Genomic DNA, 27,589 nt, shown 5'->3' with positions numbered 1-27,589 from the left:
GTAAATCAGATTGCTCTCCGTAATCAAATGGGCCAATTATGGATGAGGGTGTGCTTTATCCATCCAGTTGAAGGCCTGTATAGAAGAAAAAGACCAGCCTCCCTGAGCAAGAGAGAATTCTCCAGCAGAGAGCCTTTGGGTCTTTGGGTCTACTGTCAGCTTTCTTGGGTCTTGAGCCTGACAGCCCACATTGCAGATCTGGACTTGCCAGTTTCCATAATTACATGAGCCATTTAGGACACATCTCTTACTCTGTATATACATATCCTGTTAGTTCTGTTTCTCTGGAGAACCCTGACTAATACAGTAGGCACCATTGATCTTAGTATTAATATAATTAGCTTTTAATCATCTAATGCTAAGTCACTTCAGTCGTGTTCGACTCTGTGCGACCCCATAGACGGCAGCCCACCAGGCTCCCCCATCCCTGGGATTCTCCAGGCAAGAACACTGGAGTGGGTTGCCATTTCCTTCTCCAATGCATGAAAGTGAAAAGTGAAAGAGAAGTCGCTCAGTCGTATCCAACTCTTAGCGACCCCATGGACTGCAGCCCACCAGGCTCCTCCGTCCATGGGATTTTCCAGGCAAGAGTACTGGAGTGGGGTGCCATTGCCTTCTCTGTTTAATCATCTGGAAGATGCTTATTTGACAGGGAATAATGATTAGTCCTGTGATTATTACTGTCAGGTTGCCTCTTCCATCTTCTGCTCTCTGAAATGCTGTCTAAGAGTTCTGAATCAGGTTGAATTTCACTTTTCCTTTCCATTATGCAGTTTCCACTTTCCAGCCTTATCCATATGTAAAGGTGAAATCAGTTAAAACGAACGTTAGAGAGAACCTTTAAAGAGAAATGAACAACCACAGGCTTGTTTGACAGGCTTGTTGTGTAATGGAAGAAGGATCATTGTTGGTAAAGCCAGAGGTTACAGAGATTATGTGTATATTAATATGTACTGTAAGGGCTTTTAAAAATTGTTATTGAAGTGTAGTGATTTACAATGTTGTTAATTTCTTCTGTACAACAAAGTGATTCAGTTATACATATATACACATATATTTTTTCTCTTTCATATTCATGGTTTATCACAGGATATTGAATATAGTTCCCTGTGCTGTATGGTAAGACTTTGTTGTTTATCTATTCTGTATATAGTAGGTTGCATCCTGCAGGGTCTTTTTAAGCCCCAGGAGAAGGTAGCATTCTCTCTTACTAGCTACCTCTCTTGAGGCATGAATAGCTGGACCAGTCAAATTCAGTGTGAGTGAGCAAAACTTAGGGAATTCCTTGACTCTACTATGCTGATTATTAGTGTCTTTGGTATCTTTTTCCTGACTCTAACCCATCCTGACCTTCTTTAATTCTTAGGGTCCTAGAATTGCTGTCTCTGCCCAGAGTTGCCATTGCTTAGGATTATTTTGGAAAGAAATAGGATGAAACCAGGGCCTTGGCTCCTAACTCAGCCAGAGTAAAGACAATTCTCATTCAGTGTTTAAATTACTTTGTGTTTAAGTTGTATTTAGATACTACTCAGACGGAGGGGCCTGGTAGGCTACAGTCCATGGGGTCTTGAAGAGTCGGACACGACTGAGCGACTTCACTTTCACTTTTCACTTTCACTTTTCACTTTCACTTTTCACTTTCATGAATTGGAGCAGGAAATGGCAACCCACTCCAGTGTTCTTGCCTGGAGAATCCCAGGGACAGAGGAGCCTGGAGGGCTGCCATCTATGGGGTCGCACAGAGTCGGACACGACTGAAGTGACTTAGCAGCAGCAGCAGCAGCAGTGGGGTTTAGGGCTTCTCAGGTGGCGCTAGTGGTAAAGAACCTGCCTGTGCAGGAGATATTAGAGATGTGGGTCTGATCCCTGGGTTGCGAAGATCCCCTGGAGGAGGGCATGGCAACCCACTCCAGTATTCTTGCCTGGAGAATCCCATGGACAGGGGAGCCTGGAGGGCTATAATCCATAGGGTCGCAAAGAGTCTGATACAACTGAAGTGACTTAGCATGCACACTTAGTGCAGTTTAAAATGACCGTTTTATCATTTTATAACTCAGAAGCAATGTAAAGATGGTACTATATATCCAGATTAAACAGTCTAAAAGACAATCATGCAGGTATTTTAAAATAATAAAAAAAATCTGTATAGATAACCAAATCTCACTACCTCAGTGTGAGAGAAAGGTATTTTAAGTACACGTTATCAATAATTCATCAAGATCACTGAAGCACTGCAGGAATGTGTATTCCGTTCTGTGGAATGTGAGGATAGTTTGAGGATAGACATCTCATGCCTTATGGAGAGCCAGGGTTGATCTGGCTGACCTGGTCGGCCAGGCTCCCATTTCTCTCCCAGCAATCCATTATTCAGTTGAAGAAGATCTCAGATAGTAGAATATTGTGTTTTGGTTAAGGATTTATAAGCAGACTTGTTCCTTTTTCAAGTACTCTTAGTTAATACAAATTAAACCTTCTTTCACCTCTCACACCCTACCCCCAATAGGTTTTTTTTTTTTTAATGTCTGCACTTGAATTACCTGGAAGGGGCAGGGGGAAGATGTCACATGTATCAACAGCACAGATAGCAATTTGTACTGCTTAAGAAAGAATGCATTGAGTGTATCCTTGTATTTTGATAATCAACAAATGAACAGCTCCAGCACCCATTATATTCTGAGGCATTATCTCTTGAGGAGTATTTCTGCCTGTGGAAGAGGGAAAAAATCAGCAGTCAGGAGCAAACTTCCTTCTTACTTGCTCTCTTATCTTTTGCATTTTCCTTATGTGGGTAGGAGCAAAGGAATAATTAGCCCTCAACAGGAAAATTCACTGGTCCTCTAGTAAGATAAGTGGGTGTTATAGATGCTTGAATGAATTGCTTTGTGAAGACTCAGAAATTACCTAGTGAATATATAAATAATGTGTGTGTGTGTGTGTGTGCACATGTGCCTGCTCAGTCTTGTCCAACTCTTTGTGACCCCATAGACTGTAGCCCACCAGGCTCCTCTGTGCATGGGATTCTTTAGTCAAGAATACTGAAATGAGTTGCCATTTAAGGAATGGCAGGGAATCTTCCCAAACCAGGGATCAAACCTGCGTCTCCTGCATTGGTAGGTGGTTTCTTTACCAGTGAGCCACTTAGGAAGCCAAGTATATAAGTATACCCTGTTTAATTAGACCCTGGTGCTAGGAAAGATTGAAGGCAGAAGGAGAAGGGGGCCGACAGAGGATGAGATGGTTTGATGGTATCACCAACTCAATGGACATGAGTTTGAGTAAACTCTGGGATTTTGTGATGGACAAGGAAGCCTGGCGTGCTGCAGTCCACGGGGTCACAAAGAGCTGGACATGACTGAGCGACTGAAGTGAATTGTTTAATTAATCCTTGGGACTTTCTAAGTTTACTTCTTAAAATTCCTTCTTCGCTGTGTGTCTCTGAGCTTTTTGTAAAGTCTTAGGAAGTATATATGTGTGGAACCAATGTAGTAACCTTGAGCAGTGTAAAGATGCACTATCAATAAATAACAGTGAACAGTGAATTAGAGAGGGTTTCCCTGGTAGCTCAGCTGGTAAAGAATCCACCTGCAATGCAGGAGACCCCGGTTTGATCCCTGGGTTGGGAAGATCCCCTGGAGCAGGGAAAGGCCACCTACGCCAGTATTCTGGCCTGGAGAATTCCATGGACTGTATGATCTATGGGGTCGCAAAGAGTCGGACACGACTGAGCGACTTTCACTTTGACTAATTGGAGAACATTGAAGTTCTCACATTACTTTGTGTTTTCTTGTTATTATGACTGTCAGTGATCAAAAATAGTTTGGAAGTTCAGACTAATGGTTTTATTTTCAGAAAGCTTTATTATTGATCATAGAAACAAACGTAGAAGGCCCCCAAAGAGAGATCTTTTTCTAAAGATTTTCTTTGATTCTAATAAGATATTTAAGGTAAGGATTTCTTTTAAAGTGATGAAAGCCAGTGTGTTGTGAAATCTTAAAATGTAAGCATTTTATCAGAGCATTTTAGCTTTTTTGAAAGGGACACAACAACTTCAGCTTTTTGGGCATGACCTGAGGATTGAGTAGAAGCCATTAAGCATTTAACACTGTGACACAGAGATTGTATGATTTTTGGCCCTCAGGAGAAATATAGAACTCAGAACCTGACAAGAATGTCTCATCAGAACCATTATGGATTAATGAACTAAGAAAAGGAGAAAACTAGGAATTAAAAAGAAGGAACACTCCCTTTCTCTTGACCTAAGTTCCACAAATTCTTTTGTGAAAAGAAATTAAGACAAAAACTAAACATAAGGGCCAAACCCGTAAAACTCTTAGAAGAAAATACAGGGAGAAAGTATCATGACATTCTCTTTGGCAGTGATTTCATGCACATGAAAGCATAAGCAAACAAATAAAAAATAGGTAAGCTAGACTTCATGAAAATTTAAAACCTATCTGCATCAAATGGCACTGTGAACAGAGTGAAAAAGTAACTTAAAGAAAGGGAGAACGTGTGAAAGTGAAGTCGCTCAGTCATGTCCGACTCTTTGCAACCCCATGGACTGTAGCCCACCAGGCTCCTCCCTCCATGGGATTCTCTAGGTAAGACTACTGGAGTGGGTTGCCATTTCCTTCTTCAGGGGATCTTCCTGACCTAGGGATCGAACCCGGGTCTCCCGCATTCCAGGCAGATGCTTGAACCTCTGAGCCACCAGGGAAACCCAAATGGCACTGTGAACCGAGTGAAAAAGTAACTTGAAGAAAGGGAGAACATGTTGATATATGTAAATCATAAATCTGATTAGAGATTGATGCACAAAATATATGGAAACTCATAGCAGCAACTAACTACCTGACTAAAAAATGGGCAATGGACATAAATAGACATTTCAGTAAAGAAGATATAGAGAATTTCCTGGTGGTCCAGTGGTTACAACTTGGGGCTTTCATCGCTGGGCTTGGATTCTACCCTTGGTCCGGGAACTAAGGTTCCACAAGCTGTGTAGTGCAGCTTAAAAAGAGAAGGAGAGAGAGAAAGAGATGTACAAATGGCTTATAAACACATGAGAAGATATTAAATATCTTGAACCATTAGGGAAATGTACATCAAAACCATGACGAGATTCCATCTCTCATGTATTAGGATGGCTATTAGCAAAATAAAATAACAAATACTGATGAGAATGTGGAAAAATTGAAATTCTTGCCCACTGCTGGTGGGAAATGTAGAATGGTGCAGCAGCTGTGAAATATGGTATGGTCATTCCTCAAAAAATTAAACATGGAATTACCATATGACTTAAAAACTCCTCTTCTGGGTATATACCCAAAATAAGTGAAAGCAGGGACATGAAAATATGTTTGTCCACCTACACTCACAGAAGCACTGTTCACAGTAGCCAAAACATGGAAGCAACCCAAGTGTCCATTGATAGATGAGTAGATAAATAAAATGTGGTACATACGAACAATGGAATATTCAGCCTGAGAAAGGAACAAAATACTGATAGTTGCTGATACATAGATAAACCTTGAGTACTAATAATATTACTTATTATGAGCCAGTCACAGAGGACAAGTATTACATGATTCCTTTCATATGAGGCACTTAGTCACATTCATAGAGACAGAAAGTAGAAGCATGGATGCCAGGGATTGGGAGAAGGGTAAATGGAAAATTATTTAGATATGGAGTTTCAGTTAGGGAAGATCAAAAAGTTCTTGAAATGGAGGTGATGATTATGCATCAGTGGGGCTGTACATAATGTCAAAGGACTGTACCTTTTTAAATGGTCAAAATGGTAAATCTTATGTATATTTTGCCACAATAAAAAAGAATCTAACAAATAATGACATAAGAATTATATTAAATGTTAAGTTTTTTAGTTGTTGCATTAGCTTCGCATTCCTCAGTTGAAAATAAACGTTTTTTCTTTCTAGCAACCTCAGGATGAAATGGAACAAAATGGAGCTTTGTTACAGTAAGTATAATGATTTTTGGATTATTGTAGATTTTTAAAAATCATTTTAAAATAAGTCTTTTTCTTAAGAATTTTAGGGTTATTGTATGTTCTTGAGTAATTGTCCCTGTAGCAGCATAAATATGTTATTTTACGAACATTCTAGGTAAGTTTTATTTCATGAGCAAAATTGAATAGGGTTGATTCTCTCTGACTTAAGATTATTTAAAAAGCAGATTTGTAGCATAGCATGAAGGAAGAATTTGTAGAGCTTATTGAAATTAGACTTCATAGAACTGTTATATTTAAAGAGACCTTGTCCTTTAAATTTTTTTGAAAAAACCAAGCATGGCCTGTGGACCCCCGGGAGTCCCTGAGGCTTTCCAGAGGGTCTGTGAGGTCAAAACTATTTTCATAATAATGCCAACACATTATTTGCTTATGTCATGGTATTGACATTTGCACTTATAGTGCTAAAGCAAATGGTGGATAAAATGATGGAGCCTTAGTAGGAATCAGGGCAGGGGCACCAAATAGTACTAATAGTCCTGTTTTTCCCGGCCGTGTACTTACAGTTTAAAAAAAAAAAAAAGGTCAGTTTTACTTAGTGCATTTGATGAAGCAGAAAAGTTGTTAGTTTTATTAAATTTCTACCTTGAATATATATCTTTTTATACTTCTGTTTAAAGTGTGATAGTTAAGAGCACTTGATTGAGTTACAAGATTTGTAAAAAAAAAAACCAAAAAACATGGTTTACTTTTTTTAACTTGAAAGAATGACAAACTGGTTATTTATGCAAGTAAATGGCAGATATTTTCTTGAACTTTCTGGGAAGATTGGTGGAAATATTTATGAAGGTGACCTTTTTGAAATTTTTGTAATAAAATGTATCAATATAGGGAAGATCTGCATAACTTAACACATGAGTATTTTCTTAAAGACCAATGCATGGTATCACAACAGCATCCACAGACAAGTGAAAGATCCGGTCAAAGGGCAAGACAGACCAATACAAAAGTTGACTGGTTTTGTTTCAGTTTTCACATTTCCAGTAACCTTTAAGGAGATGATTGCTTCTGGAGTCTTGGTATGTCATCTAAAAAGAATACGCACAATTATCCAAAAAGGCTACTAAAGTGCTAACTCCATGTCTGTGTGAGGCCAGACGTTTGTAATATACTTCAAATAAAAAAATACATGGCAAAAGATTGAATGTGTTGTAGCAGTTCAGATGGCAGCTGTCTTCCATTAAGCTGAATATTAAAGAGATTTTTAAAAATGTGAAACTTTCACACTATTTTTCATTTTGGAAAATACAATAATTTTAATAAAATATATTAATTTATTAGATTATTAGTTATTTTTAAGTTAACGATTAACATTTTTTTCTCCATCTTAGTTTTTAACATGTAAATACAAGTAAATATAAGCCACATAAATAAAAACTCCTTGAGTTCATCACTAATTTTTAAGATTATAAAGGCGTCCAAGGGCCGAAAGTTTGAGAATCACCCTTTTACTGAATATATCAGCAATATAAGTTCATCTTCAGAATTGGAAAAAGAAAAGACTAATACAACATTTATAATCTCACTGCCTGGAGAGAACCATTGTTAACATTTTGGAACATTTTATTTCAGGCTTTCTGTATATTTTTGTTTTGTTTGTATTTTCAACCAAGTTGAGATTCATCTGCGGATAGTTTTGTTTCCTGTTTGTTTTTTTTTCTTTCTTTCTTTGGCCTCACCATGTAGCTTGCGGAGTCTCAGTTCTCAGACCAGATACCGAGCCCCTGCCCCCTGTAGTGGAAGCCTGGATTCCTGACCACTGGGCAACCAGGGAATTCCTCTTGTTTTTAAATTTTTAAGTAGTAGTTTACCATAATTACTATTTCACATCTTTAATATTTTTTTAAAAATGCATTAATGACCTCATTTTTTCATTGTATAACTTATTATACTATAATTCATATAATCATTTTTCTCTTATTGGATGTGTATGTTGTTTGCTGCTGCTGCTGCTAAGTCGCTTCAGTCGTGTCCGACGCTGTGCGACCTCATGGACTGCAGCCTACCAGGTTCCCCCGTCCATGGGATTTTCCAGGCAAGAGTACTGGAGTGGGTTGCCATTGCCTTCTCCTGTAACTGCATAGTGATACACCAATTCAACTTACTGCTATGGGGGAAAAACACCATTTAATGAGACATGAAGACAAAGCACAAACCCGACTAAGGGGACACACGCTGTGGACCACAGCACTGCTATGACCAGAGCAAGTGGGGGGACGGGGGAGGGGAAGATGGATGGGTAAACTGCAGCCTCGGGGGCTGGGGGGGGGTGTCTGGATTGACTACGACTAAGCAGACTACAGGATGAGACAGGAAATCAAAACCAATGATGAAAGCAGACACACTGTCAGAGAACTCCAACAGCAAGGAAAACATACAGAACTGTTCTTTTACAAATATTCAGAAAGAAATCAAGCATGAAACCACAGAGAAATCGTCAGAGAATTTTAAATATCATCTAATTAGCCAATGATGCAATAAAAACAGTGTGTCAAAAGGCCACAGAGTGGACTATTTACCATTGTTACACTAGTCACTGTTGTTTGCAGTCTTATCTAAATAACTATGCCTAATATAAATAAGTTTTTTAATAACTTAGGTGAAAGTTTGCTCTAATTTCAAAATTCTCTTTTATAATTAAGGGAAAAAAAATCCTGTTGCTGATTCAGACTATGATTTTGTTTTATTTTAGATCAGCTTGTACTCATAATCATATTTTAGGAAAAAAATTGGCATTTTTTCTGTTTGCCTCATGGAAATTATTCTGTATGAGCAGTTTCATTTTCAAGATGGCTTATATTGATTGCTTCTATTTTTTAGGCAGGAGAGAATGTTCAATTTATTATTCTTGCTTAGGATTCAAGTAGCTATGCCTGGTGCATGAAAACTTAAAACAACTGGAACGAGCAGGGTTTTTTTTTTTTTTTTTTAAGGAAGATATCTTGATTGCATTTGTATAGTAAATTAGATTGAGAAAAAAATAGTTTACTGATTGCTTTTCTTCAATCAGCTTTTAATTATCCCAGGGTAGGTGATCAAAATTGTAGATTAAGCATGACCTTTATTTTGCTTGTAATCTCTTCCCTTCAGCATTTCCTACTCTTTTCCCCTTGCTGTGAAATACTACTAAGGTGAATAATGTCTGAGAATTTTCTCATTACTGACTTTCACTTACATCTTAAACTATAATGACAAACTTTAAGTGTATTTGAGGATTTAAATAGCCATGCTACATGAATTAGGACAAATTTTTCTCTCTCACCCCACCCCTGTATTTGGTAGACAGTTATCTCCAAAGTTACTTTCAGGTCTAAGTGTACTTTAGCTTGTTTACACTCCTGAAGTTCATTCCTTAATATTCTGGCTCTCTCCAGTTTTGAAGCCATTTGAAATTTACATGTTAATAAATTGGTAGTAATTGTAAAAGTAACTAGAATGATGGAGCAAAGACAAAGCCTATTTGAAATTCCTTTAAATTAAAAAGAAATTTAAATTTATCTGAATGAGAAATAGTAGTTTTTTTCTACTTAAAATTTTGTATTTATTTATTAATTGATTGACTTTTTTTTTTTTTTCCTGAGGTTTAGAAAAAGTCATCCAGTGTTCACAGTATCATTTCCCCAGGCTGAACTTTCACTGAACCACCGAAGTAGTCTAGGTATGCTTTTATGGGTAGAGTCATATAAAATGAAGTTGTCTTTGCCTAAAAATAGAAGCCTTAGTTAGGTATGGATTTATTTACAAATAGGCTGGTCTATTGTAATTGCTGCCATACACTTTTACATATGAAATCAGTGTTGCTGTTGACCTTGGATCCTGCTGCTTGAAGCTGCTCATGTGAGAAGCAGCTCAGGTGCAGTCAATACTTGCTCCTCCATATGTCTGCTCTTTTACTTGCAACTCAGGGGCTCAAATTTAAAAACAGTGTTTGTTTTCTCTGTTCATAGCAGACCATTGGCTTGATTTCAGCTGTATTAGAGGATGGCTGTCTTTCTCTTTGAAGTGTCTCCTAAGTATGTTGTATGACAGTGTAGAAAATATTCTTAGTGGTCATTAAAACCTTGTATTATAAGAAAAGGTACAAGGACATGATAGTTGAAATTGAAAAGTTAAGCTTTAAAAGTTCTGCCCTCTCCTGTTTTGTTGCCACTATAACAATAGAATTACCACTTAAGCCCAGCACCAACTCTCAACTAGGTATTCCTAGTGCCTGGAGTTTGGTCTGTAATATTATTTATTCATTATTTTAACAAATATGTATTGAGCCTGCTGAGTGACAGGCGTATGGATGCTATGGGTGTACAAATGCCAAGTAAACCAGGGATCCTAAAAGGATAGCTGATCTGGAGCTTGAAGATAGGATGGATCTGAACCGTCTTACCATTGGTGGAAAACAAAAATGTTTTCAAGGGTGTCTGGGGGCAATGCTAAAGGATAAAGATCAGTTGTGCTCCCACTGTCCAACCTGTGGCAAATTAGTTGAGGAAAAAAACGAACAATGCTTTTGGTTTATAGAAATAAGTTTGTGAAAAAAACCATGAGTTCATGTACTCAAAAAATGTTAGCAATGTAGTCTCTCTCTCTATACATATATATAAACTATAGCAAAATGTGTAAAAAATTTTTATGACTTTAAGAAGTAAAGATTTTTAATACATGTACATTTAGAACATTTCCTGATTCCTTTTGGCCCTTACATGAATGTTCCTTTTATGCTTAACCACATTCATTCATTTAAATTCTATTACATATAATGGAGAAGATGATGACACTGAGAAAGCAGATACAATTTTTCCTCATGTAGTTGCAGATACTTAGAAGGACTCAGCCAGAGTAGAGAGGTTTTTGTTTTTTTGTTGTTTTTATAATTTTACGTATTTCTGTTTCTGGCTGCCCTAGGTCTTTGGTGCTGTACGTGGGCTTTTTGTGGTTGCTTGGGGGCTATCTGGTACTTGGTACTTGGGTACTTGGGCTTCTCATTGCAGTGGCTTCTCTTTTATTGAGGAACGTGTTCTCCAGGGCTTGCAGGCTTCAGTAGCTGTGGCATACGGGCTCAGTAGTTGTGGCACAGGGGCTTAGTTGCTCCACTGCACATGGGCTCTTCCCGAACCAGGGATCAAACCCGTATCTCCTGCTTGGGCAGGCAGAGTCTTTATCACTGAGCCACCAGGGAAGCCTGAGGGGTCGGTTTTTAATTCGACTAATCCCAAATAATTATCATTTTACCTTGCTTCATGTGAAATATTTCTTAAGGAATGGAAGAATTTCACAACTTTATTGCTAACATGATACTTTTAATAAATTTGTATAACATTTATAAAGTGTTTGATATATCTCATGCATGTCTGAGGAAATCATTTCAAGTTATGTGATTAAGAAATGCTGAGTAAGACAATATGTTTTATTGTTTTAATAAAACTGGAATGAAAACATATAATTTTATCTTCTAGGACCTGAGGCTGAAAATCCTGAAGTGTTAACACACCCAGAAAAGGTTTGTCTGTATAATGGAAATTAGCTATTCAGATCTTGGGTTTAGATTTTTTAAAATTATATTAGTAAGTATCAAGCCCATTTAAGTTTTCCCCTAAGCAGAAATGTGACTAGACCATTTCAATAGAATTGTGTAACAACCCATTTCAGTGTTGTTGTTGTTTTTTAAGGGGAATCATTTTCCAATATTTTTCATGAAAACTCATATAAATCTTTCTTTGGAATAAAGCAGTCTTTTACCGTTCACAAGGTTTTTTGTGAATTGCAAAAGTTTTTATCCCCTACATTCCCCCATTCAATCTGGGCTGCCTCAGACAGAAAGCATGAGGACACTTTTCTTACATCTGTAGTGGAAACCCATTGCAGTATTTATTCTGGTCTCCAATGAAATAGAATTTTATTGATCTGTGCTTCTTTTCTGTCAGTCTTATTCATTATCTAGAGGAGGAGAATATAATATCAGATTAATTGCTGAGGTAATATAGCAAAAATGCGTTCTGTTGCCTTGTTTATTACCTGGAAAACAATGTGTCTATAAACCCATTTCAGTGTTTTTTTTTAAAAGGGGAATAATTTTCCAATACTTTCCTTATAAACTCTTATAAATCCTTCTTTGGAATAACGCAGGCTTTTACTGTTCACAAGGTTTTTTGTGAATTGGAAATACTTTTTCCCCCTGTCTTCCCCCATTCAATCTGGGCTGCCAAAGACAGACAGAAAGCATGAGGACACTTTTCTTACATCTATTACCCTCTTTCTTTTGATATTTCCTATTGGATAGTGCTTTCTCATCTTCCAGTTGCTACTTGATAAACATGTCCTGAGTGCTTGTTTTCGCTTTGCTTTCTGCTTGGTGCTATGGGAAATCAGAGGACGATAAGACTGGCTCCGTGCATAACAGACTCCAACAGTCAAGGACCTCCCAAGGCCAACCCTGTCATAGCTGTACCTTACTTCATCTCAGATATACCTTAGCATTCCCACCTCTATGCCTTTGTTCAAGTCAGGAGCCAGAAAGCAAGAGAAAGCATAACATTTGGAACTATATAGGTTGCATTCTAAGGGAAGTATGTCATTTACATGTGTGATATATGGAAAATGATATGTCATAGACTTACAATGAGGGCTGTGAGCAATGATAGCTCATGGTGTTTGGTACTAGTTGGTGCTTAAGAAATGTGTGTTTTTCTCTTTTATTCCTTCACAAATCATTAATTTCTGGCTTAAGTACCATCTCGTTGGATCTGTTTCAGATAACTTTAGTGATCTTGACCAAAGTAACTGCTCCCTCTCTATCTAGCATTCATTATTTACTATGTCAGTATTTACCTATCACTTGCCTCCTATGACATTAATATATTTGAGAGAAAGGATTTTTTGAGCAAAGAAGTTTAGAGAGCACTGTATGCCAGAGTCTCCTCAGAGATTGATAACACACGTTCTGAAAAGTCCTGAGGTAAAGAAACCTATTTAACCAATTTTAGGCTATGTTGAAAACTCTTTACTGCCTCCTCTTTTTCTGCTCCAGAAAACTTATTCTTGTAACACTAGGGCTATGGTTTACGCTATTAATTTGAGTTAGTGCAGTGTTTTTGATGTTGTCTACAGTTTATTTAATGTCATGTGTTAGTTAATGCTTTCAGTTTTAATTTAGGAGTTAAGTTCCTTTAGGGCAGAGTTCAATTCAATATATATGTAAGTTTTATTTGATTGAGGACCTTGAGTTTAGTAGATATAAGGATTTCAGATAGGAAGGAAAGCTTGACCATGTTTAAAGAATGGGTAGGGTCCAGTTCTTCAGTTCCTTCTAAATTTCTTTTATCTTTTGGAGCAACTTATAGGTTGTGTTGCTAACAAGTAAATATATCTTCTTAAGCTCTGCATGCTATGTACAGAGAATATAAATGGTAGCAGGTGGAAAAGGAGGAGAGGGAGAATAAAATGTTCTTCACTTCTCTTATTCAAATCAGAATATTAGAGGGCTTACAAATTACAGTGCAGTGGTGTGTCAGTGAAGGTGGACTTGATTTTTAGAAACAGGCAAAAGTCACTGAAACCCATTCTGTTATTTAAGGTTATGCAAATTAACAATCTGAAATGTTGAAAAATAGCTTAGTGCCTTTAAGCTATTGAAACTGATTTTCTTGAATGGCTTATAAATGATTTTAAAAGCACTTTCAAAAGAAGAAGTCTAATAATATTTGATCACTGGAAATATTTTGAGAGCTTGGGGCTGGTGCACTGGGACGACCCAGAGGGAGGGTATGGGGAGGGAGGAGGGAAGAGGTTTCAGGATGGGGAACACAGGTATACCTGTGGCGGATTCATTTCAATATTTGGCAAAACTAATACAATATTGTAAAGTTTAAAAATAAAATTAAAAAAAAAAAGAACAAAAAAAATAGTTTTGTAGTTTTGTGCTTTTTGTTTAAAATAACCACAGGTCAGAACCATTGATTTATAGCAGAGCTGATAATATTTACATAGATCTGTGTTTTCATTTCTCCTTTTATCCCCACTGACCTCCTGTCCTTTGGCCTTTTTACTTCACATTTACATATTCATACAGAGGTGGGGAACAAAAAGAAGGTGAAACTACACCAATTTTGTTCCTGGTTAATGGTTTTAATAAAATTCAATAGGGATTTTTAGCAAGGGAGAATTTTCCAACCATTAAGTGCAGTGAAGTTTTTAGGTTATCTGTTAGTTTAACTATCCATGTTATGTTATCTCTGCCTCTTTCCTTAGCCCGGATAATTTAAACTTAAATGAATAGATAATTTGTCATCTGTAATTATGGTCCAGCCAGTTTTACCTTTGATTCACTATTAAATGTTTAACCATGGGTTCACTGTCATTAGTAATTTGGTATCAGTTCAGTTTAGTTCAGTTCAGTCGCTCAGTTGTGTCCGAGTCTGCAACCCCACGAATGGCAGCATGCCAGGCTTCCCTGTCCATCACCAACTCCTGGAGTTCACGCAAACTCAAGTTCATCGAGTCAGTGATGCCATCCAACCATCTCATCCTCTGTCGTCCCCTTCTCCTCCTGCCCCCAAATCCCCCCAGCATCAGGGTCTTTTCCAGTGAGTCAACTCTTCGCATGGGATGGCCAAAGTATTGGAGTTTCAGCTTCAGCATCAGTCCTTCTAATGAACACCCAGGACTGATCTCCTTTAGAATGGACTGGTTGGATCTCCTTGTAGTCCAAGGGACTCTCAAGAGTCTTCTCCAACACCACAGTTCAAAACCATCAATTCTTCAGAACTCAGCTTTCTTCACAGTCCAATTCTCACATCCATACATGACCACTGGAAAAACCGTAGCCTTGTCTAGACGGACCTTTGTTGGCAAAGTAATATCTCTGCTTTTCAATATACTATCTAGGTTGGTCATAACTTTCCTTCTAAGGAGTAAGCTTTAATTTCATGGCTGCAGTGACCATCTGTATTGATTTTGGAGCACAAAAAAATAAAGTCTGATACTGTTTCCACTGTTTCCCCATCTATTTCCCATGAAGTGATGGGACCGGATGCCATGATCTTCGTTTTCTGAATGTTGAGCTTTAAGCCAACTTTTTCACTCTCCTCTTTCACTTTCATCAAGAGGCTTTTGAGTTCCTCTTCACTTTCTGCCATAAGGGTGGTGTCATCTGCATATTTGAGGTTATTGATATTTCTCTCGGCAATCTTGATTCCAGCTTGTGCTTCTTCCAGCCCAGCGTTTCTCATGATGTTCTCTGCATATAAGTTAAATAAACAGGGTGATAATATACAGCCTTGATGTACTCCTTTTCCTATTTGGAGGAAGTAATAAAGAATATTTATATTTATGGAAAGGAGGAAAGTTGATAAAGCTTTTTAGTGGAATTTAGCAACATGGTGAACTAGAAAACTATAACATTTTCATTTTAAACACTTTTTGGTATATGTACTAATAATGTAACTTCTATTTGGAATATATAGGAACTTAGTAGAAACAGAGACTCTCCTGAAATAAGCCTTCTCTCAAATACTTCTATTAAAGAATCTGATACATTTGCTGTAAAGGAGAAGTCATTATTAGAGCCAGAGAAGGAGCCTAGTGAGGAAGGTGCATTAACCATGACTTCGGAAGAAAACAAAGATGAAGAAAGCTCTCTTGAAACTTTTGTATCTGCCTTAGAAAGGGTACTCACATCACCAGAAATCAGCCAGGAGGAAAGACTGTTTAGAAAAATGAATGATTTTGAACCTAGAGAGCTGGCGAACCCATTGAGCAACTCTTCGAGCTCCATATCAATACCTTTGACATGTCACAGAGATTTTCTAGAAGACCCAAAGGATGATGCATTGCCAGTGGAGGTATCAACAGCCTTAAACACATTGTCAGATGCCAAGGTGGAACCCATCTGTCACAGGAAAGAGGGAGGCATCAGTCTCGGTGCTGGAAATGAATGTTCAGGAGTGGAGCCCGGTATGTCTCAGACTGATGAAGACTGTACACAGATAACAGAGGTGGATTTTGAGACTCTTTGTTCTACTCCACCATTTGAACAAGATTCCAAGTTAGCTGAGCTTCAGGACAAGCATCTTCCAGTGCAGCAAGTAAGTGTTAAGTATAAACCGACAATTTTACCTTTTATAGTGACCTTTAACGAGTCTTCATTGCCCATACACTTTATTTTAAATTCAAACCTACCTAAACAGCAACTTTTTGACTTTGAAGCATATAGTGATCTTTTGAAAAGTTCCCAGGATAGAGTTTTCAAGGAATTGAAAGTTAAAATAGTCAAGTTTATCCTCTGAAAACCTGAGAAGATATATCTTTATCACATTGCTTATATAGTTGAAAGAAAAAATTCTTTCTCAGACTTTTTCCCTGTTAGCTCAGAAAATCACTGTGTCTACCTGAGTGCAAAGTAGAGGTAAGATACCCCATGTTAATTTCTACTTGGACATAAATGCAGTTGCTCTTCCAGGAGAGGGAAATATAGTTGGTCTGCCTGGCTTCAGTACGGCTTTGCTTTTCGTGGCTGAGGATACTGTCCGGTGACACAGTTTGGTTTAGAGTTCCTGGACTTTTGTGCTGGGAGACCCTCCAGTACCTATCACTTAACCAACTTACCAACTTTTCATGTTGGCAACTTTTTCTTGGTTACAATAGTAATACATCCTCATTATATATAAAAATAATCAAACATTACAGTAAGAGGAAGTATCTGACAATTCCACTTACCAGAGATAATTGTTAACCATTTACTGTATGTCTCCATTTTTGCTATGTACAGTCTCTGTAAGTAAATGGGATTATATTATACATAATGCTTTGTAACTTATTTTTAAATTTTAATGATACATCTTGGTTATCTTTCTACGTCCATGAATGTAGCACTACTTGTCGTTGTTGTTTAGTCACTAAGTCGTGTCTGACTCTTTGTGACCCCATGGACTGTAGCCCGCCAGGCTCCTCTGTCCAAGGGGGGTTTTCCAAGCAAGAATACTGGAGTGGGTTGCCATTTCCTTCTCCAGGTAGCACTACTTAAGTCTTATTATTTGTTGAGTGCTATTCCACTGTGTGGGCATATATATATTGTGTGTATAAAATAATACATATAATTTATTTAACCAATTCACTAGGTCATTTGGATTTTTTTCTTTTTTCCTCTGGCTCTTACCAAAATGCTCTTTTGAACATTTCTTGAAAGGTTTAAATAACATGATACTGCTACTGCTACTGCTAAGTTGCTTCAGTCGTGTCTGACTCTGTGCGACCCCATAGACGGCAGCCCACCAGGCTCCCCCGTCCCTGGGATTCTCCAGGCAAGAACACTGGAGTGGGTTGCCATTTCCTCCTCCAATGCATGAAAGTGAAAAGTGAAAGTGAAGTTGCTCAGTCTTGTCCGACTCTAGCGACCCCATGGACTGCAGCCTACCAGGCTCCTCTGTCCGTGGGATTTTCTAGGCAAAAGTACTGGAGTGGGGTGCCATTGCCTTCTCCGAACATGATACTAAGCTCATGTTATTCACATAACATACATACCTAGAATAATACTGCATGCAATTCTGATAAAAAAATTTCAATATAGACATTTTTTAATGATATTTTTAAAAATCCAGAAAAAGAGAAACTAATCATGGGGATAGGACATGAGGATTAAATTAAACATTCCAATATTCTCATCTAAAAAGAGGTGGTATTAGTAAAGTGTAGGAAATTATGACTGGTATTGACAGAGTAAGCTTTGACTTAGGCAGGCTTAAAAAAAAGTCTACATAAAAGTAGAAAGGAGATTGATTTAGAACAGATCAAATTAAATACTCTTTTACTTAGCTGTAATGAAAATATGAAATTTGTTACCTTGTGAAGCTTCAGATGCTGAATATATAAATAAGCTCAAGAAAGGTTTATATGATATGTGTAAAAACATGTATCCTCGTGAAAGTTAAATCCATAATGGATTATTAAGGGGATATTTGAGCCATTCATGATATACTGGCTAACCTTTTAAATCAGTGTAATGGAAGTTATATACTAATACTATCTTGTCCCACAAATACCACTTACTGTTGCTGTCAAATAGCAAAATTCTAGACTGAATAGAACATTGATCTGGCCTGGCATGATATTTCTGTATTTATGTGCCAGTCATCATTTTGTACTACTCATTTCCTATAAAATGAAAGCACCCAGAGTGACCTTAGGTTTGACCTTGAGCTTTTTTTTTTTTTTGGAGATTTTTATTTTTTTGATGTGGATCATTTTTTAAAAGTCTTTATTGAATTTGCTACAATATTGTTTCTGTTTTATGTTTTGTTTTTTTTGACCTTAAGACATGTGAAATCTTAGCTCCCTGACCAGGGATCAAATACACACCCCCTGAACTGGAAGGCAGTTTTAACTGCTGGACTGCCAGGGAATTCCCTACCTTTGAGTTTTAAGGATGAATATTACTTATGTAATACAAGTAGTATATTTTTGTATTAAGCTTTTAAATCCATATTGTCATTTATTATATTAATATGAAATTTTCATTCTGTTCACATATGTCATGGATTTTTATGTTTTCATCTTATGAGGCATTTTTGTGTAATCAAAGGACAAGATAAAACTTAATTTCCTCTAATTTTATTTTTTTGAATTGTTGTAATCATTTGTATATGTATTTACATCTTATTACAGAGTCTAGAAGACCCAAATCCATTTGAATTGCAAATGTTGGTTCATCAAAATGTCACCTCTTGTGATCCAATAAATAATAAGAGAAACTCATATCTGGAAAATAACTCTGACCAGGACCCTCCACATGTGTTAAGAAGATCGTCCAGACTAAAAGTAGTCAGAGAGGTAAAGCCCACAGATGACATGTATAAGATGCCAGAGAAAATTTTACCCAAAATACTTGGCCGTGAGGATCAAACAAATAATAGCTCTTCAACTGAGAATTTCAGGTATGCTATAGACTTATGCTTGGGACATTAGAGTAAGTTTACAGTTCAGTTCAGTTCAGTCGCTCAGTCATGTCTGACTCTTTGTGACCCCACGGACTGCAGCATGCCAGGCCTCCCTGTCCATCACCAACTCCCGGAGTTTACTCAAATTCATGTCTATTGAGTCGGTGATGCCGTCCAACCATCTCATCCTCTGTCGTCCCCTTCTTCTCTTGCCTTCAGTCTTTCCCAGCATCAGGGTCTTTTCCACTGAGTCAGTTCTTCGTATCAGGTGGCCAAAGAATTGGAGTTTCAGCTTCAACATCAGTCCTTCCAATGAACACCCAGGACTGATCTCCTTTAGGATGGACTGGTTGGATGTCCTTGCAGTTCAAGAGACTCTCAAGAGTCCTCTCCAACACCACAGTTTAAAAGCATCAATTCTTAGGTGCTCAGCTTTCTTTTAGTCCAACTCTCACATCCATACATGACTACTGGTAAAACCATAGCTAGTTTTGACTAGACGGACCTTTGTTGGCAAAGTAATGTCTCTGCTTTTTCACAGTTATGTTTAAGTAAAGAACTTTATTTTTCAGTGTTGTTACATTTATTTTTCAATTAAAAAAAACCCCAGAAAACACCTTTACTTTCTTTTTTTAAGATAAAGTAATGGGAAATTGTATTTTAGCTTAATGCTAATTTTCTTTCTTTGTTTAAAATCCATCACCACACATAGTTACAAATTCTTTTTTTGGGGGGGTTGAGAACTTTTAAGGTTTGCTCTCTGAGCAACTTTTCAAACATGTAATATGGTATTATTCACTATAGCCACCATGCTATACATTATTACCTTTTGACCACCTTTAGTCATTTCACTTAACCCACCCTGTCTCTAACCTACAGAACCAGTCTATTCTCTGTATCTATTAGTTTGTTTGTCTTTTTAGATTTCACATATAAGTGAGGTCATACATTGTTTGTCTTTCTCTGTCTGGCTTACTTCTTTTAGCGTAATGCTCTCAAGGCCCATTTGTGTTGTCACAGATGGCAGGATTTTCTTCTTTTCTATGGTTAAATACTTTTCCATTGTGTGTGTGTGTGTGTGACATTTTCTTTATCCATTCATCCATCAATGGATACTTAGGTTACTTCCATGTCTAGACTGTTAAAAATAAAGCTGTAGTGAAAATGGGACTGCAGATATTATTTTGAGATAGTGATTTTGTTTCCTTTGAATAGATACCCAGGAGTGGAATTGCTGGATCATATGGTAGTCCTATTTTTAATTTTTTGAGGAATCGCCATACTGTTTTCTATGGTGGTTGCATTAATTTACATTCCCAGCAATAGTGCATGAAGGCTCCCTTTTCTCTGCACCCTCTCCAGCATTTATTATTTGTAGACTGTTTGATAATGACCATTCTGACTGGTATGGGGTGATATCTTATTGTGGTTTTAATCTACATTTCCCTGATGACTAGTGATGCTCAGCACCTTTTCATGTACCATTTGGATGGTGGGCCATTTGGATGCTTTCTTTGGAAATGTCTCTTTAGCTCCTCTCACATTTTTTAATTGGATTTATTTTCTGTTTTGTTGTTGAGTTGTATGAGTTCTTTATATGTTTTGGATATTAACTCCTTTTCAGATATATGATTTGCAAATATTTCTCCCTTTGGTAGGTTTTTTTTTTTCATTTTGTTGATAGTTTCATTGTCTATACAGAAACTTTGATGTAGTTTCACTTGTTTATTTTTGCTTTTGGTGTGAAATCCAAAAAATCATTTCCATGACTGATGTCAAGGTGCTTACTTACATTTCTTCCTAGGAGTTTTATGGTTTCATGTCTTGTGTTTAAGTCCTTACTCCATTTTGAGTTGATTTTTGTATGTGGTTTAAGATTGTTGTCCAGTCTTTTTCTTTTACATATGACTGTCCAGTTTTCGTAACACCATTTATTGAAGAGACTATCCTTTCCCCATGGTATATTCTTGGCTCCTTTGTCGTAGATTAATTGACCATATATGAGTAGGTTTATTTTGGAGTTCTTTATTCTGTTTCATTGATCTATATGTCTGTTCTTATCTCAGTTTTTTACAGTTTTTGATCAGTGCCATACTACATGGCAAGTCCTTTCTTTCTTGCAGAGAGCCTGCCTCTTTTTCCCTAGAAGTTGGAAATAGAGTAGATAGTGGCATGCCTAGGTGGGGAGTGAAGGACAAGAGACTCAAAATACTCACGCTTGTGACTGACTTTCCCTAAAGGAGAGATACCATAGATGACAAAAAAATAAGCCTAGAAACCATAATAACAGGCATATATGTCACTGAATTATCTGCAGCTTACTCAGGAGCAATCTTCATGTTTAAAACTGCCATCATGCATGACAACAGCCTAGTAAAATGCCTTTGAGTTTTAAAAAATATTAGTCAAAAGCTTGGTATGATTCTCTGTGAATATTTGTGGAGAACATGATAGTAATTTTAAAAACACGTTTGATTTTCAAGAATGCAGAACCCTGCTTTAAAGATTGAAGGTAAAGGGAAGACTGTTCCTTCATCCAGGCTCAAGAATGGAGAACAGATCAAGAAAAACAGAAAACTTGGAGGTGAGGCCTGTTTTCTTTATTTCTTTAATAAGTAACTTACAGAAACAGAATTCTGGTACTAAAAAGGATTTAGAGATTATTATGTCTCAACTTTCTCATTTTACTGATGAGGAAGTTCAGAAAGGATTTTCCCCAGCACTGTGCAGCTCATCAGCAGTGTAACTAGGACTTGATCCTTAACTTCTACCTTATAAGCTTCCCTGGTGGCTCAGTCAGTATCCTTAACTTCTACCTCACAGGGTCATGTATTTTCTAAACTGGTACTTTTAAGACAGTAATTTCAGAATCCTTTTTGGATTCAGATGTCTGACCTTTTGTGGTGTAACTAGCCAACATAGGCTTTGGGAAATTAAACCCAGAAGAATAAATAGAGGAAAGAAGGCAAACGTATTATGTTTGTAGATGTTATTTCTTTGTTCCTATATGTAAAACCTGAAAGAATGAACTTAAAACTGTCAGAAATAATAAGAACCTAGAAAGCGACTTAGCAGCAGCAACAGAAAGACTGGTTACAAAAAATAGTGAGACAGTTGGTAGAATTGAGATATGGATAGTAGATTAAAGATTAATATTTTATCAGTGTTGAATTTTCTTAATTTGATCACTATGTAAGGTAGTATCCTTGTTTTTAGAGAATATATCCTTAAGTATTACTGAGTAAAGGAGCATGGTATATACAAATTATTATTTCTGTGTGTATATATGTCTGTGTGCATGTATATATAAAGAGAGAGAGAGAATGATTTAAGTGGTGGCAAAATGTTAACAATGGGTGGATCCTTTGTTTTATTTTTACAACTGTTTTATAAATCTGAAATTATTTCCAGCTAAAATGCTTTAAAAAATGTAATAAAACAAAAGATGACAAATAAATATCTTTCATATATATATTGCTGCTAAGTCACTTCAGTCGTGTCCGACTCTGTGCACCCCCATAGAAGGCAGGCCACCAGGCTCCTCCATCCCTGGGACTCTCCAGGCAAGAATACTGGAGTGGGTACCCATTTCCTTCTCCAATGCATGAAAGTGAAAAGTCAAAGTGAAGTTGCTCAGTCGTGTCCGACTCTTAGTGACCCCATGGACTGCAGCCTACCAGGCTCCTCCGTCCGTGGGATTTTCCAGGCAAGAGTACTGGAGTGGAGTGCCATTGCCTTCTCCACATATATATATTACACATTTTCAAAATATAAAGAAGATCCCATTTACAATAGTTACAAAAGCGAGAAAATACCTACTTATATGCTGCTGCTGCTAAGTCGCTTCAGTCGTGTCCGACTCTGTGCGACCGCATAGATGGCCGCCTACCAGGCTCCCCCGTCCCTGGGATTCTCCAGGCAAGAACACTGGAGTGGGTTGCTGCCGGGGTCCAGCCCCAGCTGATCCAGGGTATTCGAAGGGGAGACGGCTTCGGTGACTATTTAAGTATTCATCAAAGATATAAAGAATAAGAGAATGAGGATAGCTCAGTAGGAAAATTCAGTGGAGAAAAGAGGCTGAGTAGCTTGGTTTACGCGGGAGACCAATAAAACTTCAAGACAAGAAGCTTGCACCACTTACGTAGGCCGCAGGCATCCTTCCGTTCTCCTGAAGGAGAGGAGACACTGAAGCCTCCCCAGTCGGATCTTAGAAGCCCAGGCATAATTAGTAAGCATGGCGGGTTCCGTGCTCCAGATGGAGACTCAGCCAGAGTGAGAGAGAGAGCGACATGGGGAGACCAGTATTTCGAGGAACTGATCCCCATTCTTTATTTTCCAGAGTCTGTTTTTATACACTGAGATGTTATACAAAAGTCACGTGGGGACAGCAGTCCTGACTTGTATTAAAGTCAGGTGCTTCATACAAATGTATACAAGAGGTCTTAGGGGGTGTTACATCATCTTCTGGCCAGGGGGGCCTGCTGACAATTTATGACCCTCTCCTTGTGACAGTGGTCAGTCAACCAGAACACTTTTTTCTCCAGGGGTGATTATTCTTAAAACAGACGCCACCCAAATAAAGTTACATTCCTATAGGGTGAGGGTGTAGTGGGTTTTAGTTAGGGAAAGAATTTACTTAGCCTAAGGTCTAATGTGATTTATATCAAAGGTTAATACTTATTTCTTCTATATATTCATTAACGTGTGTAAGGGCAGGGGATGTGGAGACTTAGCAACAAACATTGGCTCGACAAATGAAAAACCCTTCACCAATACAATTTCTAATCAGCCCACTATACTTATACTAATGGTTTTCTAACTTTTCTAAGGAACCTGTTTTTAAAAGGTTTAAAGCATCTCATGCCTCTCATGGTTGGGAGGCTGTGAGCAATCACATGTGGCCGGACGAGCCTATCAGGCAGGCCAGAGAACCTTCAGAGGAGTTTGTAGGTTAAAACACTCTTGTCACGCCCAGGAGTTTTTATTAACTGGAGCTCTAGGTTAACTCCTTTTCCGAAAGAGGTGGTGGGAGACAGCCCCCCATAAAGTCAGAGGTGTAGGTGAGAGCATAAAGTAGTAAAGTAGGCAAGCTGTGGTTATGGGGGTAGATGCTTGAGGATTTCCAGGGGGACTCCTGAGGCTCGATCCCGCCTTTGTGTATGTCGAGCCTCCTTCCTCATGACCTTTGTCATGGGCGGAGTGCCTCACGCCGGCCCCCAACAGGTTGCCATTTCCTTCTCCAGTGTATGAAAGTGGAAAGTGAAAGTGAAGTTGCTCAGTCATGTCCGACCCTCAGCGCCCCATGGACTGCAACCCACCAGGCTCCTCTGTCCAGGGGATTTTCCAGGCAAGAGTACTGGAGTGGGTTGCCATTGTGCCGTGCCTGCATAAAGAGAGTGTAAAAATTATGCAGAAGAATATAAAAAAGATGAATAAATGGAAAGGAGAACCGTATTCTTGACAATAAAGATCCAGTATTGTAAGAAACTTCTCCCTAAATTATTCTGTAAATGCATGGCAGTGCAGTCAGAAACAGATTTCGTATATTTGTTAATTGTTTTCTTTCTTTTTTTTTTTTTTGCTTTATAGGTCTGGAGGCTAGCTTGAGAATAATATAAAATTTCAATTGGAAAAGTAAATATAAAAACTAGCCAAGAAAATTCTGAAAAAAAAAAAGCCAAGGGAGAATAGAGAGGAACAAACCAGCTCTACATAATATGAAAGCAATTAGAAAAGCAATAAAAATTAAAATGATTTGATACTGACACAAGAATCAACAGATAAATCAGTGAAGCAGAATAAAGTGTTTAGATGTAGAAGCCAGATACAATGGGAACATGGGGTCAGGTATGTGATAGACACGGCATCTAAAATTGGTGGCAGAGAGAACTAAGCAATAAGTAGTGAAAAACACAAAACTGGATCATCCCTGTATCATTCCTTATACCAAACTTAATTCCTGTTTGGCCAAAATGTTTAAAACAAATGCCCTAGAAGAAAAGACAAGTGAATCTTTTGCAACCTTGGAAAAACCTTTGTGTAGAACAACTCAAACCCAGAAGCCAAGAGGGAAAAGAATGATAAAATTGACCACATTCATTTTAAAAAAATTGTATGGAAAAATATCCTAAAGAAAATCAGTCATCAAACACAGAAGAAATATTAATAACAATGACAAGGAGTTAATTATTATTGTATGCAAAAACGTCTTACAAAACAGTTAACTATAAAGAACATAGGTAAGGGATATGAACAAGGAATTCACAGGAAAAAATACATAAATACTTGAAAAGATTAACATCTCATTTACATTTAACGAAATGCAAATTAAGAGGTGTAATTTTCACCTAAGAGAATGCCAGTAAACATTTGAGAATTCTCAGAGACAGGAATGTAACAAAATATGTTTTTGATAATGGTTTATGTTCAGTCTTTTTACAGGGTGGTTTACTTATATTTATCAGAATTTTAAATCACAATTCTTTTGAATCAGCAATTCTACTTACAGGGATTTATTCTATGGCTATGTTTACTCAAATATGTAGATATATTTCATAAGGATGTTCATCACGGCATTGTTTACTGTAATAAAATGACTTAGAAACAACCTAAATTGAATGGTTAACAAATTACAATATAACCAATTAAATAATATTCAGTCATTTATGAAATCAGAAGAGTATAAATATGTGGATAAGGAAAAAAAGCTATTTTTTTTCATGTAATAAGAGTGATTCAAATTTCTTGTTGGAAACAAAGCAAGCAGCAGTTTTAAAGTACTAAAAAAAATTCTATACCTAGAATTCTATAACTAGAACCTAGAATTCCATACCCAACATAATATCTTTCAGAAATGAAGGTGAAATAGTTTTAGACACACAAAAGCTGAAAGGACTCATCATCAGCAGACCCGTATTATAGGAAATTTTAAAGGACATTCTTCAGGCAGTAGAAAGATGACACTCAATGGAAATGTGCATTTACACCTTGAAGATCATTGGACTTGTTAACTATATGTATAAAAATTATTCCATCAAACTGTGGAAAATTCTTAAAACAGATGGGAATACCAGACCACCTTACCTGTCTCCTGAGAAACCTGTGTGCAGGTCAAGAGGCAGTAGTTAGAACTGGAACAACAAACTCTTTCAAAATTGGGAAAGGAGTACATCAAAGCTGTATATTGTCACCCTGCTTATTTAACTTCTTTGCAGAGTACATCATGAGAAATGCTGGGCTGGAAGAAGCTCAAGCTGGAATCAAGATCGCCAGGAGAAATATCAATAACCTCAGATATCCAGATGACACCACCCTTATGGCAGAAAGCAAAGAGGTACTAAAGAGCCTCTTGATGAAAGTGAAACAGGAGAGTGAAAAGGCCGGGTTAAAATTCAACGTTCAGAAAAATAAGATGATGGTGTCTGGCCCCATCACTTCATGGCAAATATGGGGAAACAATGGAAACAGTGACAGACTTTCTTTTTTTGGGCTCCAAAATCACTGCAGATGGTGACTGCAGCCATGAAATTAAAAGACGCTTGCTCCTTGGAAGAAAAGCTGTGACCAACCTAGACAGCATGTTAAAAAAAAGCAGAGATATTACTTTGCCGACAAAGGTCTGTCTAGTCAAGGCAATTTTTTTTTTTCCAGTAGGCATGTATTGATATGAGAGTTGGGCTATAAAGAAAGCTGAGTGCCAAAGAATTGATGCTTTTGAACTATGCTGTTTGTGAAGACTCTTGAGAGTCCCTTGGACTGCAAGGAGATCCAACCAGTTCATCCTAAAGGAAATCAGTCCTGAGTATTCATTGGAAGGACTGATGTTGAAGCTGAAACTCCAGTAGTTTGGCCACCTGATGTGAAGAACTGACTCATTGGAAAAGACCGTGATGCTGGGAAAGATTGAAGGCGGGAGGAGAAGGGGACGACAGAGGGTGAGATGGTTGCATGGCATCACTGACTCAATGGACATGAGTTTGAGCAAGCTCCAGGAGTTGATGATGAACAGGGAAGCCTGATGTGCTGCAGTCCGTGGGGTTGCAAAGAGTTGGACATGACTGAGTGACTAAACTGATGGATAAAAATACAAATTTTTTCTTATTAATCAATTTTAAAGAATGGTTGACTATTTAAACAAAAATAACAATTGATTATGAGATTTTAAATGTACATAAAAGTAAAATGCCTGGCAATAATAACATAAAAAGACTTTTAGGGGAGAAATGGAAGTATACCACTGTAAAATTTATGTAAGGAGATATCATTTGGAGGTAGACTGTGATAAGTTGATGAAGAAGGGAATGGCAATCCACTCCAGTATTCTTGCCTGGAGAATCCCATGGACAGAGGAGAGCCTGGTGGGTTACAGTCCATGGGGTCGCAGAGAGTCGGACATGACTAAGTGACTTTCACTTACTCACTCACTCATGAGAAATTGAAGATACACTATAAACTCTGAAAAAAACATTTTAACAAATAAATAATCACAAGAAGTCAGCACAGATGTTATAATGGATTAACAAAAATATTCATTTTTAATCCAAAAGGAGGTAGAAGAGGGAAAAGAAAATAAAGAATACATGAGAAAAATTGAAAAAAAGTAATAAGATGATACGCTCAAACCCAACCATATGTTAAC

General features: G+C 37.5%; 1 protein-coding gene across 3 annotated transcripts in view; it reads left to right on the top strand.

The window, feature by feature from the left end:
- ANKRD31 (ankyrin repeat domain 31) overlaps positions 1-27,589 on the top strand; it is a 136,162-nt gene that overhangs the window by 12,939 nt on the left and 95,634 nt on the right. For all 3 annotated transcript variants that reach the window (XR_001501099.3, XM_059890754.1, XM_002690414.6), the window contains exons 6-11: positions 5,940-5,980; positions 9,610-9,686; positions 11,479-11,522; positions 15,484-16,104; positions 18,680-18,948; positions 21,435-21,535. Coding sequence is in view for 2 of the 3 variants with exons in the window: in XM_059890754.1 (XP_059746737.1) it covers positions 5,940-5,980; positions 9,610-9,686; positions 11,479-11,522; positions 15,484-16,104; positions 18,680-18,948; positions 21,435-21,535 (1,153 nt within the window). In the remaining variant the exon portion in view is untranslated. The remainder of the gene's footprint in view (positions 1-5,939; positions 5,981-9,609; positions 9,687-11,478; positions 11,523-15,483; positions 16,105-18,679; positions 18,949-21,434; positions 21,536-27,589) is intronic.

The sequence above is a fragment of the Bos taurus genome, chromosome 10 (genome assembly GCF_002263795.3).
Source record: "Bos taurus isolate L1 Dominette 01449 registration number 42190680 breed Hereford chromosome 10, ARS-UCD2.0, whole genome shotgun sequence".
Taxonomy (NCBI): Eukaryota; Metazoa; Chordata; class Mammalia; order Artiodactyla; family Bovidae; genus Bos; species Bos taurus.
Note: the sequence above shows the minus strand (reverse complement) of the source record. Positions and strands in the feature narration are given on the sequence as shown.